General features: G+C 47.7%; 1 protein-coding gene across 3 annotated transcripts in view; it reads right to left on the reverse strand.

The window, feature by feature from the left end:
* Nucleotides 1-11,905: 11,905 nt before the first annotated feature.
* VIPR1 (vasoactive intestinal peptide receptor 1) overlaps nt 11,906-13,872 on the reverse strand; it is a 44,220-nt gene continuing 42,253 nt past the window's right edge. For all 3 annotated transcript variants that reach the window (XM_081284819.1, XM_081284818.1, XM_081284820.1), the window contains exon 13: nt 11,906-13,586. In XM_081284819.1, coding sequence (XP_081140945.1) covers nt 13,395-13,586 — 192 coding nt within the window. In that variant the 3' untranslated portion in view covers nt 11,906-13,394. The remainder of the gene's footprint in view (nt 13,587-13,872) is intronic.

Consider the following 13,872-nt stretch of genomic DNA (forward strand, 5'->3'; position numbering starts at 1 on the left):
GTAAATAATGACCACAAGAACATTGTTTAACTGAAATCCCGCTAAAAGACACCTCAACCTGCTGGAGGGAGAGACTAATGACAGGAAAGAAGTCTGGTGATTTCCTCCAAGGGAAATCCCAGGATTGGGGTTGACTTAGCTCAGACTTGGAGATTTGTAGCCCTTTGTGTGATGCTGATGACAGAAAGCTGGTTCCACGTCCCAGGAGTTTTCTTTAGTCCACCACGGACCCACTGCTGTTTTGGCACCTTCACTGTCCCAGTATTTGATGCTACTTGCCTAACCATCTCATGGGGCCAGATCTAGGGACAAAGGAAGCAGTACTGAAAACAAAACCTTAATGGTGTCTTCTGAGATCAGATGCTGTGAGAGCTTGAGCTTCAGAGAGTGTTATATCTCTCTATAGCACCAGGGCAGGAGTGTGGCTCAGTGCTCTTAGGCAGGATACAGAAGATTCTGTTTTACTCTTCCTGCGGTTGGCCTTATTGTGCTGGTGGAGACAACTGGGGCCCATTTGGGGTTCCCTCTCAGTGCTAGCAGTGTGACCATAGACACCTGATTTTGCCTCTTAGGAGTGCACCCATTATCTGTGAATTCTGTTGACATGCCCTGGGGAACATAGCCCAACATTTTCAAGTTCCTTAAGGGATGGGGGAAAGGGTTTCTGGAGGAGTGCCAAAATAAAAGCAGTTAGTCATTTCAGTAGGCCTTACCCCTTAGCTCCTCTATTCTTTCTTAGGTGCTCTGATTCTCCAACTCCCCTGCCTTTTTCCATCTCTGCCTACTACACTCCAGACCTAGGGATAGAGGTAGAACCAGAGTCTCTAAAGAAATAGGAAAGCCACTGAATTGTGATTGAGAGGGTAGGCAGAGGGACTTCATAATGGGAACAGACTGCATTGAGGCTAGCCCTCTTAGCCTGTCTGAGAGTCAGGCCTCAGGGAGGATTAGTACTTTGGTGGTCAGCCCTGCTCAGAGTAAAAGATGATGGCTAACAGGCCACAAATGGTTGGCTGTTTGGGACAGGGGAATTAGGGGAGTTGAACTGAGGGCTCTATTGTCTGCTGGAAGATAACAGCCACCCCTTGGCATGCAGCGGGTGCATGTTGCACCTTATCAAGGGATGCCATTTGCTGCTCCTTAACTAGGAGTTGACTGCTAGTAACATGCAGGACAGTGGCTCTCAGATAATCTGCTATATGCACAGTCTAGCACAAGTGAGGATAGGGATGGGAGTGATTACTGCAATCAGATGTGCCCAGCAAACCCTGCTCATCCATTGCTTATATTCCAGAATCCCAGGCAGAATTCTACACAGGTATGGGGAGCTCTGCCTGTGTACTCTGACTGCTAATAATAATGGTAGAGGAAGAGTATGTGGACATGCCCTCAAGGGATGAGGCATTGGAAGGTGTACATTGATCCACTGACCAGATGGCCTTGAGATTGGCTTGGCTCTTCCACTCAGTCCTACATCACAGTGGAAGTCCCTGCCTGTCTGGCCTCAGTTTTCTCTTCTGGGAAATGATGAAAACATCAATCTGCAATCCTGTATGCTGCTGTGAGAATCAGCAGTGGTAGTGGAGGGTAATACTGGGTGATACATTGTTCATGCGCAGGAGGAGGAGGTCTTTGAGTCAACCTGGTCCTGTAGGCTCTGGGTGCATTAGGCAGCTTGGCACAGCCGTGTCTTCTGACCTTTGCAAAAAGGCCTTTTATGAGATTGCAGTGCAAAGGACCTCATTCTTTCATTCCAGAAAGGTAGTGGCCTCTCTTCCCTTGGACCTCCTGCTTCCTAGGCACAGAGCTCCTGGTAGCATTGGCATTGGGTTTACTCCAGGATCTAAGGAGGCCCATTCTGTTGGTTGGACCAAACCTCAGTGTCTGTCACCAACTCAAATTAGCAGACCTTTAATTCTCCTATCTGGGAACAGTGATATCAAACTTCTGTTGCTGGGGAAACCTCATCAGCAGGGAACGTGTGGAAAGGGGCTTGTTGTTAAAATCTGGGAATGGTTGGATATGGAAACATCTGCCCATGTGTACTGATGTCAGAGCTTTGTCTCACAAGCGCCTTTTATTTTAGGGTAAAATTATCAAACCCATTCTGTTCCTTTAACTTGTGTGTGGTACATATGACCTTTAGCCCTTACATTTGTATAATTCTGGGATTGCTTCAGAAGTATTAGCTAATGAATTATTAATATGACTTAACCCCCAGGATTCAATTTTATTTAATGGAATTTTCAACTAAGAGCATAAAAAATTGAGGCTGATCTAGCCAGGGGAAAACCATTTATCTTACATACTCATTTCCAGTATTTGCTGTCCTTGTCACACAAGCTTCTTACTGTTTTCATGTAGCAGCAAAGATCTATTTTGAGTACATCATGGGTACATTTTAACAAACTTTCACATAGTGATAAAACCTAAACTCATGTCAGTGTACATACAGAATGTTGTATAGCCATTTATATACTATGTATATATAAATTAAATGAGGTGGCTTCAGAAGTGGGAGAATAAATCTAAGGTGTTTATTAATGTGTGTATTTGTGTTTGTACTGTATGAACAATTTGGAGATGTAGGTCCTTTTTCCTGTGTGGTATGAGGTGGGCCTGATGAATAGGAAGGGAGTATTGAGAGAAGTGACATTTTGGTTTTCTTGTCCAGTGACGTCTGGACAGGTACAGTTCTTCGCAGGAGTCCCCAGCCAAGACAGCAGTCACAGTGCTGCCTTGGGGGCTGGGCTGCCTGCCTTCTCTGCAGACTCTGTCCCTACCTGCTGTGTGTTCATAGGCAGGCATATCCCCTGCTCTGGGTTCTGGGCTTCTGTCTGTACTGAGGGTGATGGAAGTTTTCATCTTCTGGAACCAACCTGGTCACAAAATGACCACCAGGAGGCGCAGCTGCTGGCCTCATCATGGGGTTCCCAGCCCAGAGATGGTGTCCTTTTACAGATGCTTTCCTGCAGCAGCTGATAGAATTCCCAGAAAGGAAGCAAGTGCGCCATCCTCTCCTGACCATCTTCCGTTTAAACATCGGGGCTGGAAGTTCCAAGTATCCCTACTGTATCTATCTTGAGCCCAGTTCTTTTGGAGAAAGGCAAAACTTCCAAAATAAGTATCAAATTATTAGATTTGGGATTTGAAGGTTAGCAAAGCCTTGTTGCTCAGGTGGGGAAGAAGAGACTTGCCCCCTGGGCTGGAACAAGGGACTGCACATAGCTGGCAGCATTCTCAAAGAACAAAAGGGAATCTTAGCCCATGAAGATGCCCTTTCTGTGCTAGGAGGGCTGGGTGAGAAGTTCAGGCTGCTGGGTTGCCTTTTTTATTTATAGGCCCCACCCCTTGAAGGTCAAGAAGTGCCAAGCATCTTTGGGCAGTGCTGGTGGAAGAGAAGTTCAGAGAGGAAGGCGCCGACCTGCATGCACCCAGCAGGGAGGCCCTGTCTGGCACTGCTGAGTCAGCTGTAAGACATTGGATCAAATATGCAAGGCCAGATCTGTACAGTTCATTGAAGAACAGGAAAAATATCCTTTTGGCTTGGGGTAGAAATGTACTACTACTTCTTCTTTTTTTTTTTTTTTTTTAGAGAGAGAGAGAGAATTTTAATATTTATTTTTTAGTTTTTGGCGGACACAACATCTTTATTTGTATGTGGTGCTGAGGATTGAACCCGGGCCATACACATGTCAGGCGAGCGCACTACTGCTTGAGCCACATCCCCAGCCCAGAAATGTACTTCTTAAACAAAAACATCACAGGCACAACCCTTAAAGCAAAATAGTTCATAAATTTGTAAATCTTATTTGTAAGATTTCATGGACAAACTTAATGGGAGACGATATTTATAATGCTTAAAACCAATAAGGGTTAATTTAGAAGCAGTTTTTGTCAATCATCGAGAAAGACAGAAATCCTGATTTTTTTCTTAACTATCTTTCTCTTTTTAAAAAATATCTTTATTATGTTTATTTATTTTTATGTGGTGCTAAGGATCGAACCCAGTGCCTCATAGGTGCGAGGCAAGTGCTCTGCCACTGAGCCACAACCCCAGCCCAGAAGTCCTGATTTTTTAAAAAAATAATCAATTTACAGAAGAGAAAACCGAAAAAGCTAATAAGTATATGAAGATATTCAAGATAATTAGATACAGATTAGATTTAAGATAATTTTCAATAAATCATAGTAAGATACCATCTAAGGCTCATGAGTTTGCACCAAGTGTTGGAGGGAATGTGGAGAAAAGAAGGACTTTGTTGGGTGCTGGCAGTGAGAAGACAGGCACAGATCACCTGCAAAGCCATGGTGTTTTGTGTCTCCCCAAAACTCATGTTTAAATCCTACCCCAGACCTCAGAATGTGCCTTTCAAAGATGTAATTAAGGTAAAATAAGGTCATATGGGTGGGTCCAAATCCAACAGGACTGGTGTCCTCATAAGAAAAGATTAGGAGGACACAGATACTGGGAAAAAACTTGTGAAGGACAAGGAAACAGCCATCAGACATCTTCATCTCAGACTTCCAGCCTCCAGAATTATGTGGAAATAAATTTCTGTCATTTAAGCCACACTGAGTGATGTTTTATTATGGCAGCTCAGGCAGACTGATACGGCCTACCTACCGAATTAAGTGTGCACATGCCTTATGATGTGGAAACTTCATTCCTGGTTTTATGTCTCAGGAAAACTCTTACACAGATCCTTCAGGAAGTAGGTATGGAGATAAATGTTCATGGAAGTTTTATTTTTGATGGTGGAATGTAACCTGTACAGCATCATGGACAGATAAGCACAGGCTGCCTATGGAACACCACGAAGCAGGCAGAAGCCCTGGGTTTAGATAGAACGTCAATGTGGACGTTCACTCAGAGCTGAGTGAATAATAACTTTTATATGGCTAGTAATATATGCACAAAATGATAAAATATTTTGTAGGAATATAGGCAAAAATACTAAATACATTCAAATGGTTGCGTATAAGGCCAGCATCATGGGAATTAGATATTGGGATAATAAAGAATTAAAAAAAAATCGCTAGAGTCAGCAGTCAGGTTTGAGAGTCCTGGGAGGAAGAAGTGGGCCTGTATTTTTCCTGGAGTTGACATGACAAGACAGAGAAGGCCAGCCTCCGGGGCTTCCAAAGCCCTGCATGCTACTGGATTATTTTAGCTTTCCGTGAGCAAGGGGAGGAACTGAACCAGAGGCCAGGGACTGTACTCATCAAGAGTGGTTTTCAGAGGCCATGAGGGATGCGGAAAGGGGAGAGAAGAGAGGAGGGGACTCCAGAGAGAAGAGCTGGTGAGTGGGAGCCAGTCTGGCCGCCAGGGACTCTTTCCTCCCTGGACTGAGGCCGCCTGACCAGTAGTTTCCTGGCCAAGATTCTTTCCCACAGGAGGCACTCAGCTGAAGGGCTCTCATGAGGACAAGGAACACAGCTGCTGGGGGACAGAGGTGCCTCCAAGGGTATTTCTTCCTCCCACCCCAGAAATAGCCTGTGCTAGCCATGGAGCTCAGATTGTGAGCCTGGGGTAGTGAAGCCTGAGATGGCTGGGGGTGGAAAGGGAGAAGGTGACCAAGACCACCATAGTCCTGGTAGAGAGGTTGTTTCAGGCACATTTTCTGAGGCCCCAGGGATAAGAGCAAGGGCCAGATGCATGGAACGCAGGGCCAACATTAGAATGAACTTTCTCACAGAGCGGTCCAACAGGGCTGGGGAGCAGTGAGGTCTCTACCGTAGAGGTGTCCTAGCGGAGAAGAGATGGGACCTTGGAACATGTTGTTCTCATCTAGCGGACGTTGTCTTGTCCTAAATGCTGATATCTGAGGGGACGTTTGCCTATCTCCCGGAGTGCCTCCTGTTGTATCCATCCCACGGGTGAGCCAGAAGCCAGCTACAGGAAACAGCTCGTGCCAGCTCCCATTTGAAGAGTAAATATTAGTCTTTTCAAGAGCTGCCTGTTCTCTGTCACTTGGCATGGAGGACACTGAGCCGAGGGGTGGGGGGGGTAGTGGAACCTCTTGGGTCCCCATGCCTAGATGGAGTCTGTGGTCTCTTGTCACTGCTGCCATAGAGAGCTCAAGAAACACACCTCATCCCTGTTCCCAATTGCTTGCCAAGGAGTGAGCAGCTGAACCCCTGCCTAGGGGAGGTTCAGACCATGCTGTGGCCCCCAGCCCTAGCCTTGGCTTCTTCTTGGACACTGTCCAGCTGTTGCTGCAGAGGCAGAGGACTGGATGGTTTGAACAGTAAATCAAGATCTCTGGACTTCAATTCTGGCATATGTGGTTTAAAATCTTCTGATTACCAAGAAGAGAAATGAGGGCTGGGGATGTGGCTCAAGTGGTAGCGCGCTCGCCTGGCATGCGTGCGGCCCGGGTTCGATCCTCGGCACCACATACAAACAAAGATGTTGTGTCCGCTGATAACTCAAAAATAAAATATTAAAAAAATTCTCCCTTTCTCTCTCTCTCCCTCTCTCACTCTCTCTTTAAAAAAAAAAAGAAGAGAAATGACCTGATCTACTTGAGCCCCTTCGGGAGGCCTCCTCTGACCACCAGAACCAACAATGTAGCCCCTGATTCTAGCCTCTCACCTGCTTCTTTCCTATCTGATCTTCCTCATTTACTACCTGTCTCCACAATTATAGCACCATGAGGGCAGGGGCTCAGCCTTTCTCCCCACTTTACCCTTAGTGTCTAGAATTCTGCACATGGTAAGCACCCAGTAATCATTTGTTGGATGACTATCATGGTGGTGATATATTGAAAACATTTAATAGACATAAATTTCACTCCTTCACTCCCAAAAGTATATTCCTCTGAAGCTACTCCACTATTATGAGCTGGGGAGGGGGGTGCCATCTCTGGAAAGGAAGAAAGAAGATGGGGGAGGGAGGGAGGAAAGCTGGTGAAGAATGGGAAGGAGAAGAATCTGACATCAGTATCCTGGTCTCATTATCTGGGACAACATCTTGAAGGAAGAAAATGAAAGCTGAAAATAAAAAGTGTGTATGTCCCATTTTGTATTTGGAAGACAGACCCCCAGGCAGCTTGTGCTCTGCTTTCTGGGTAAAAATGGTGGAGTATAGATTTAACTGCAAGACAGTGTGAGTGAGCGACACTAAGCCACCTTTAGCTCCCAGAGGCCTGGAAGGGATCCAGAAGCTCCTGCATGCCACAGGACATGAGGAAGTTGGAATTGGTGGGCCTATCAGAGTACTGCCATGGTGAATGGTGGGGTGAATCTGCCATGGAGGTCCTGGTGAGGGCAGGTCACACCTAGGACGGGGCAGGGCACAGCTGAGACCAGAGGGGCCTGAGGGGCCAGAGAGAGCCACAGTGGTGCTGAGTCAGCTAGGGTAAAGTGAGACCAAGCTATGAGTACCAGCAACTAACTTCAGCAGCAGAGCCAGTGTGTGTCCATGAAGACCCTCATGTGCAAGGAACGTTGGGGTCACCTATATGGGACCCTCCATCTCATATCCTTCTGGCCTACCTTTGCTGATTTTCTACTGGGGTAATCTGACAGCCCCCCACCTCAACCATGCCTCATAGCCAGCACTTTCTGCCCAGAGTTCCTCTGACGCCATGGTGTGGGATACCTACAGGAACCTGGACACTCACACATGCCTCCCCTGAAAGTGTATGGGGGTGGGTATGGGCACACCTTGAGCAATAGGTGATGGGATTCAGTGGCTCATGCTCTCCTTTTATGCCCCTCAGGAGGACAATTATGATGCATGTTCTGCCAGGTCCTCAAAGGGTCCCAGTGGCAATGAGTCCCCATTGTCCCAGCAGCGACCAGTTCAATAATTTACCTTTATTTTGGTTTTCTTCACTTCCCTTTTTCACTTTTCTCTGTTTCCTAGTTATAGACCCTGCTTTCAGGGAACTGGAGTACAATACCATTTGAATCCCTGTGCTAGACATTATCTATTGTCATTAACTTCTTCTTTAGTCCCTTCCATGTTCCCCTGTGTTGCATGGGCTGGCAGCCTTAAGACTATGTTTCCTGAATTATGCAGTTTAGGCTCTGCCAGAGGAAGAAATACAGCCAAGAGAGCAGGCACAGGGAGGTTGAGGCAGCTCTTTCTGTAGGATGGTGGCTACTGGGTAGAACTGGCAGACATGAGTTTTTGTTGTTGTGGTGATGATTTTTTTTTTTTTTGCAGTAGGACACTACATTCTGTACTTTTTTGGTCATTAGTTTAATGGATGTACAATTAGGACATTGGCAATGATTTTTCTGCAAGGTGGCAGCTATGGAGTGTGACAATGAGCATAGAAATGTGCCCTAACTCCATTCCTGCAAGTCTTCCTATATCAAATTTCCTGCATTGCGTATCTCTGCACCAAACCCCTAGACTTTTCTGTCTCCTCACACTGAATCGTGACCATTTTGGCTCCCTCACCTCTATCACATATTTCTGAGTAGGATTAGGTAGAGTAAATCCAAAGATCACACACTTACCCAAAGATATCCAAAAACAAGCTGAGAGCCAGACTCTGTTTCCTACTCAACAGTGATTGCCCTAACTTCCCTTATAGAACCCTGCTGTCTCTTACAGCTGGGGTTAGTTATGTTCTTAATCTGGGTGTAGGATAGTATGCAGAAGGTGGGTCCTGGATAGGTTATCTTCCCTATTTTTTCTTCCTGCTGGTGGACCAGGTTCTAAGAGAACATAAAGCTCGGGACAGTGACAGCCATCTTGCATTCACAAGGGAATAGTCTTGAGGAGGGAAGCCAACACACTGAGAATGGTAGAGTGGAGAGAGAGAAAATACTAGGTCTATGATAACATTATTGAGCTGCTGAATTAGCCTGGGAACTGCCTCCTTGTCATTGGCATCACGCTGACAGAACCCTTTCTTTCTGAGGCACTAGAGGCAGACCCAGAGGTCACCAAAGTTTCTTCTATGTTAACATCCTGCAACTCAGGGATGCTGGGACCCCTGGGAACAGAACTGGGACTAAGGTGAGACAAGTGAGCAACTTGCCTCAGGTGCAGAATTAAAGAAGGTGGAAAAAACAACAATAATTCGGGTAATCAAGGTATATAATGTTTTAATGCAATAGTTAAAAAATCAAAATTAATGAAAAAATACATGATGAACAAAATATCAAGATTTTAAATACAGACAGAATCAGTATTGCTAACTAGATCTGCTCTTCTTGTGTTTTCATACAGGGCGCGCCCAAGGATCTCCCCCTTCCCAATCCATACAATAGAAGAGTTAGGGTTCTGGGATGTGGAGAACAGGGTTCAAGGTCAGGATCTACCAGTGCCTTTACTGGTGATCCCAAGCATATCTCTTCCCTTCTCTGGACTTTATCTGTCATGCACGGAGGCTGGGGCTTTGCCAAGATGGCCTCCTGACCTGTCCTCCTTGTCCCCATGGCCTGTTGAAGTTACTGTCCCTCTTCCTGGGAGGCTATGTCTCCAGGGCCATTGACTCCTGGCTATTAATATCTCAACCATCCCTGGCCCAAGCAGGGTGTTTAATGACTGCCAGCTGTGGCTCCGGCCCCCTCCCCCAGGAGAGATAAGGGCAGTTCCTGTTCCCACATGGGGGGAGAAGGGGGACGCTGGGTCATTGCTCATTAAAACAGGCCCTGGGCAAGCAGTGGAAATGTCAGAGCTGATTCTGACTCCTCACCCCACTCCTGCCCAGCACACTGTGTGGGATGTCCCTGCACATGCTCCCCCATCATGGCCATCCACATTTCTGCCTCCTCAGGTCCTGATTTCAAAAGTTTTGGGGCTTTCCCCCAGATGTGCCACAGACATTATATTCAGCATGTCCCAAACCAGGTCATCCTCTCCCCAGCTCTCTTTTTCCTCCCTTGCCTGGTTGATGAACTGGAAATCTTCCCCAGATCTGCCCCTTGGGCCCTTTTCAGCAGCCAGAGTGGCCTACCCCCAATCCCCTGACTTCTCCTCAACCTCATTTGTGAACCCTCCCCTTTGTCTTGCTAGACAGAGCTCCCAGCGTCTGCTCACCTGGATTTAGGTGTCCCTGGCGCCCAACAAACCTATGGATTCGGAGATCCCTACCTAGTCCTTAGAGACCACCTCAGTGTCACCTCAACTGAGAAGCTGTCCTCCATCAATTCTGCTAGCAGACCAGACACCTTCGTTGGATAGCCTGTGCCCTGGAGTGGCAAGAATTATCCACATGGTGGCCTCTCCGGCAGAGGGGATTGCAGCTCTCTGGCCTGGGATGGTGGGGGCGCCTTGACTAACCTGAGCTAACTGGCCTTTGATTTCACAGTCTGGGGTCAGGGCTCAGTAGGGAACCAGAGTCTAGCCTGTGGCCAACCCAGGGGCTGGGGCTCTTACTTAGGGTTACAGCTGGGTCAGAGGCATGGTTCATATATGGTAGAGGTTAGAGGCTTGGTCTGAGAGCCAGGCCCTGTGTCTCCTTAATCCCAGACTAAACCTGAGGACCAGTCCTGTGGCTATACAACTTCCTGTTTTTTTTTTTGTTTGTTTGTTTTTTTTTTGCATCTCACTCTGAATAGAGCTCAGGACAGAGTCCTACTTTCTGGGTCACTTGGCCTCCTGAAGAGGGACCTGCATGGGGATATTGAGGACAGCCTTGGTGAAGTCCTTGAAGCACCCACCAGGTGGCAATAGAGATGAGTTAGCCTGGCCTGACAGTTCCCTGACCAGGCAGGAGAGGGACTTGGGAACTAGGGTAACTGAGAGGTGAAGGGAGAAGTTCCGGCTCTACTTCACGGCTGTTCTCAGCCTGGGGTGTCTATCTGTGTTTTCTAGGCCTTTCACCTGAGACTGTTTCAGCTTCTCCCCAGCCGGAATGCCCAGCACTCTGCTTCTCACCTCCTGTCACTCTCTGAGCAGGACCCCAACTCACTTCTCACTTTTGTTGTCCACATTTTGGGTCTCTCTTCTTAGTTCACTCCCTACCTTCTTGGATAATAACTGCTTTCCCCTCCAGGCTTCTCTGCCTTACCCTGAAGCCATGAGATGATTTCAGGCACTGTGGTGAATGGCCCAGGTCCAGCTCTGCATGGGGCTCCTCCTGACCTTCACACAACTCAAGCACTCCATAGGGTTCTCTCATTTGGTGGGATACATCTTGGGATGTTACTGAACAGGATGGGCTTTGTAGAAAGCTTGTAGGCAGATCTGAGCCTTTGCCAGTCCTTTCTGACCTCTTTTTACCAGTTTGGCATTTGTTGCTGGCTCTTCCAGCAAGACAAGCTCTTTGCAAATCTGCAGAGGTGGAACCCAAAGAGGTCAGCTTGGGCAACAGCTTTGGAGGTATCTCTTGCTGACAGATGTCATACTGTCTCTGGGTCTAAGCCTTTCTGTTAGTCATACTGTCTCTGTTCCCTGTCTCATGTTGGTGACATTTATTCTGTCCTCTATCTGCTCTTGGCTGAACCCTAGGTAATGGTTATATATATGGATTGCCTGTGCCCTGGAGTGGCAAGAATTATCCATATATTTCATGTTTCCTCCTTGTTTTCAGGAATGACTGTGGCCTGTGAAATTTTGCCATTTCTAGGACCATGGGCAGCTCTGTCAGTGATATTGTATTGGTCCAAGACTAAAATTGTCTCCCCTTGACTAGATTTAGGGGGTGAGAGTCACAATGTGGATGTATAATAACTTTATTGCATTCAGAAGAAGAGAAAGAATACAACTCAAAAAGTGATTTGAAATCCCTCAAAATTTGTGCTCCTTGGGGTGGGGATGTGGCTCAAGCGGTAGCGCGCTCGCCTGGCATGCATGCGGCCCGGGTTCGATCCTCAGCACCACATACCAACAAAGATGTTGTGTCCGCCGAGAACTAAAAAATAAATATTAAAAAAAATTCTCTCTCTCTCTCTCTCTCTCTCTCTCTCTCTCTCTCTCTATCCCCTCTCTCACTCTCTCTTAAAAAAAAAAATTGTGCTCCTCACATAGAAACATGGGATTCCTGTCAAAAGCCAGAGGGATGGAGGCATCTGGCTTCACCTCTCTTTGGAGTAGGGGGAGACACTGTAAATAAGAAGCCAGGCCACATAGGAACAACAACTACCAGGGGGAACCAAGCCAATTAAAGTCAACATTTATTGTTGCATGAGCCTATTGCAGTCGGAAGGGATCTTCCAGCACAGGCTTGGATGAGAAGCTGCGTGGCCACATGGGTGAATGACAGACATAGTATACTCTGACCACCAGACTGTTGTGTCGAGACACATGGGCTGGAGGACTCAGCCACAGTCCATGAAGGTTGGGGTAGTGATGGGTATTCAGGAATAATGGCAATAACAATATCAGTGGTAATACAAAAAGCCAAGAGGATTTAGCTGGTTACAATACATAAAAAGGTAGTAAAGTAAGAGTCTGTGTTTTCACTTCCCCATCAGCCAGATCTGAGTTCAATTCCTGTCTATAAGACAGGGTGAGATACCTGCTCTCTCTGAGAGAGAGAGTCTCCCATCTGTGAAATTGGGAGATTAATTCCTGCCTGGCTGGGTTGATGTGAGGATTAAGGGGCCCATGAGTGCACATCTCTGAGTCTAGTTCAATAGTTGGCACATAGGTGAGCAGCCAAGGAGAAAAGATCTTGAATGCTTTGGTTGTGCGTAAGGCTGGTGTGACTGATCCTACTTTATAGATGAAGCCACGGAAGCTTGGCGAGCAGGTGGGCTTAGTGTTAGGTCTCAGCATTTGCTGATGCAGTCTCCTTCCTTCCCAAGGCCCCAGAGTTCCTCAGTCCTTGGGTTGCATTGTCCAACCTGATAGATGCTGGAACCCACTCCACTTCAGTGGGTCTCACAAAGATAGCTGTGTTCCCCAAACACAAACTCCAAACCACAATCTTATCTGCCCGAGGTAGAGAAACTCACTCACCTGGAGAGATGGCAGGTAAGAGGGCACCGGGGAGGAAGATGCCTGAATGGCAATGCTTAACTTAAAGGAATTTGACTGCAGTGGTGGAATTTCAGGCATCATAAGGGTTGTGGTGGCCGGTGATCTGTAGGGACAAAACCTCTTCGCCCTCGGATGTCAAAAACTTTGAGGATGGGTAGTTTCTTTGCTCTGATTGGATTCGTCAGAAAAGACCACGGGAGCAATCGGGAGAGGAGTATGCAGATTTCTTGCCTTTGATCGGCAGGGGACCCTTTGGAGGAGGAAGGAGTCTGATGATATTTCCATCGCATCCTCCAGGGGAGGAGCTCCCAGCTCTCCAGCCCACGTAGAAGTGCTTGCAGAGGTGCAAAAGTTCTCCAGGAGTGTTTGAACAGGGTTCCAGGGCAGCCTTCCAACCTCAGCCTGTGGCTGCCCACGTTCGGGCAGGCCTCTGTCCGGGTGCCGGCCAGGGTGGGTATGAAGAGGCTGAAGGGGCCGCCTTGGTTCCCCGGGCCTGGGGTGATCAGACCAGGGAGACTTCGGCCTGGAAGCTGGAGGAGCGGCGCGCGCTGGGGCTGACGCGGGTCAGCATAGAGACTTGCGTGCTGCACGTGGCGCCGCTGCTGCCTCCCCACGGGTTCTGGTGTTTGGGGTTCCATCCCAGAACGCCCTGCAGGTGCCAGCGTCGCCACTTCCGCCGCAGCTCAGCCTGCACCTAGGAGAGGGGAGGGTGGTCAGGCCCGCCACTTTGGAGCTTTCTCCACTCCACGGGCCAATTCTGTTGTCTATTTAGGGTGCTGAGCCAACCAGTCATATCCTCTTTGGAAGTCTAAATTGAGACACCCAGATGCTGTTTCTCGGGCTGTGCAGAGTTGGGAACGTTTTGGGGCCAGGATCAAATCAGGACCTTGGAGTGGGGGGAGGTGGGAGGCAAAGAGGATCACAGAATGCAGTCTAGACTGCAATGGTGGAATTTCAGGCACCATAAGGGTGCGGACTGG

Source organism: Spermophilus citellus, assembly GCF_964194105.1.
Source record: "Spermophilus citellus genome assembly, chromosome: 3".
Lineage (NCBI taxonomy): Eukaryota > Metazoa > Chordata > Mammalia > Rodentia > Sciuridae > Spermophilus > Spermophilus citellus.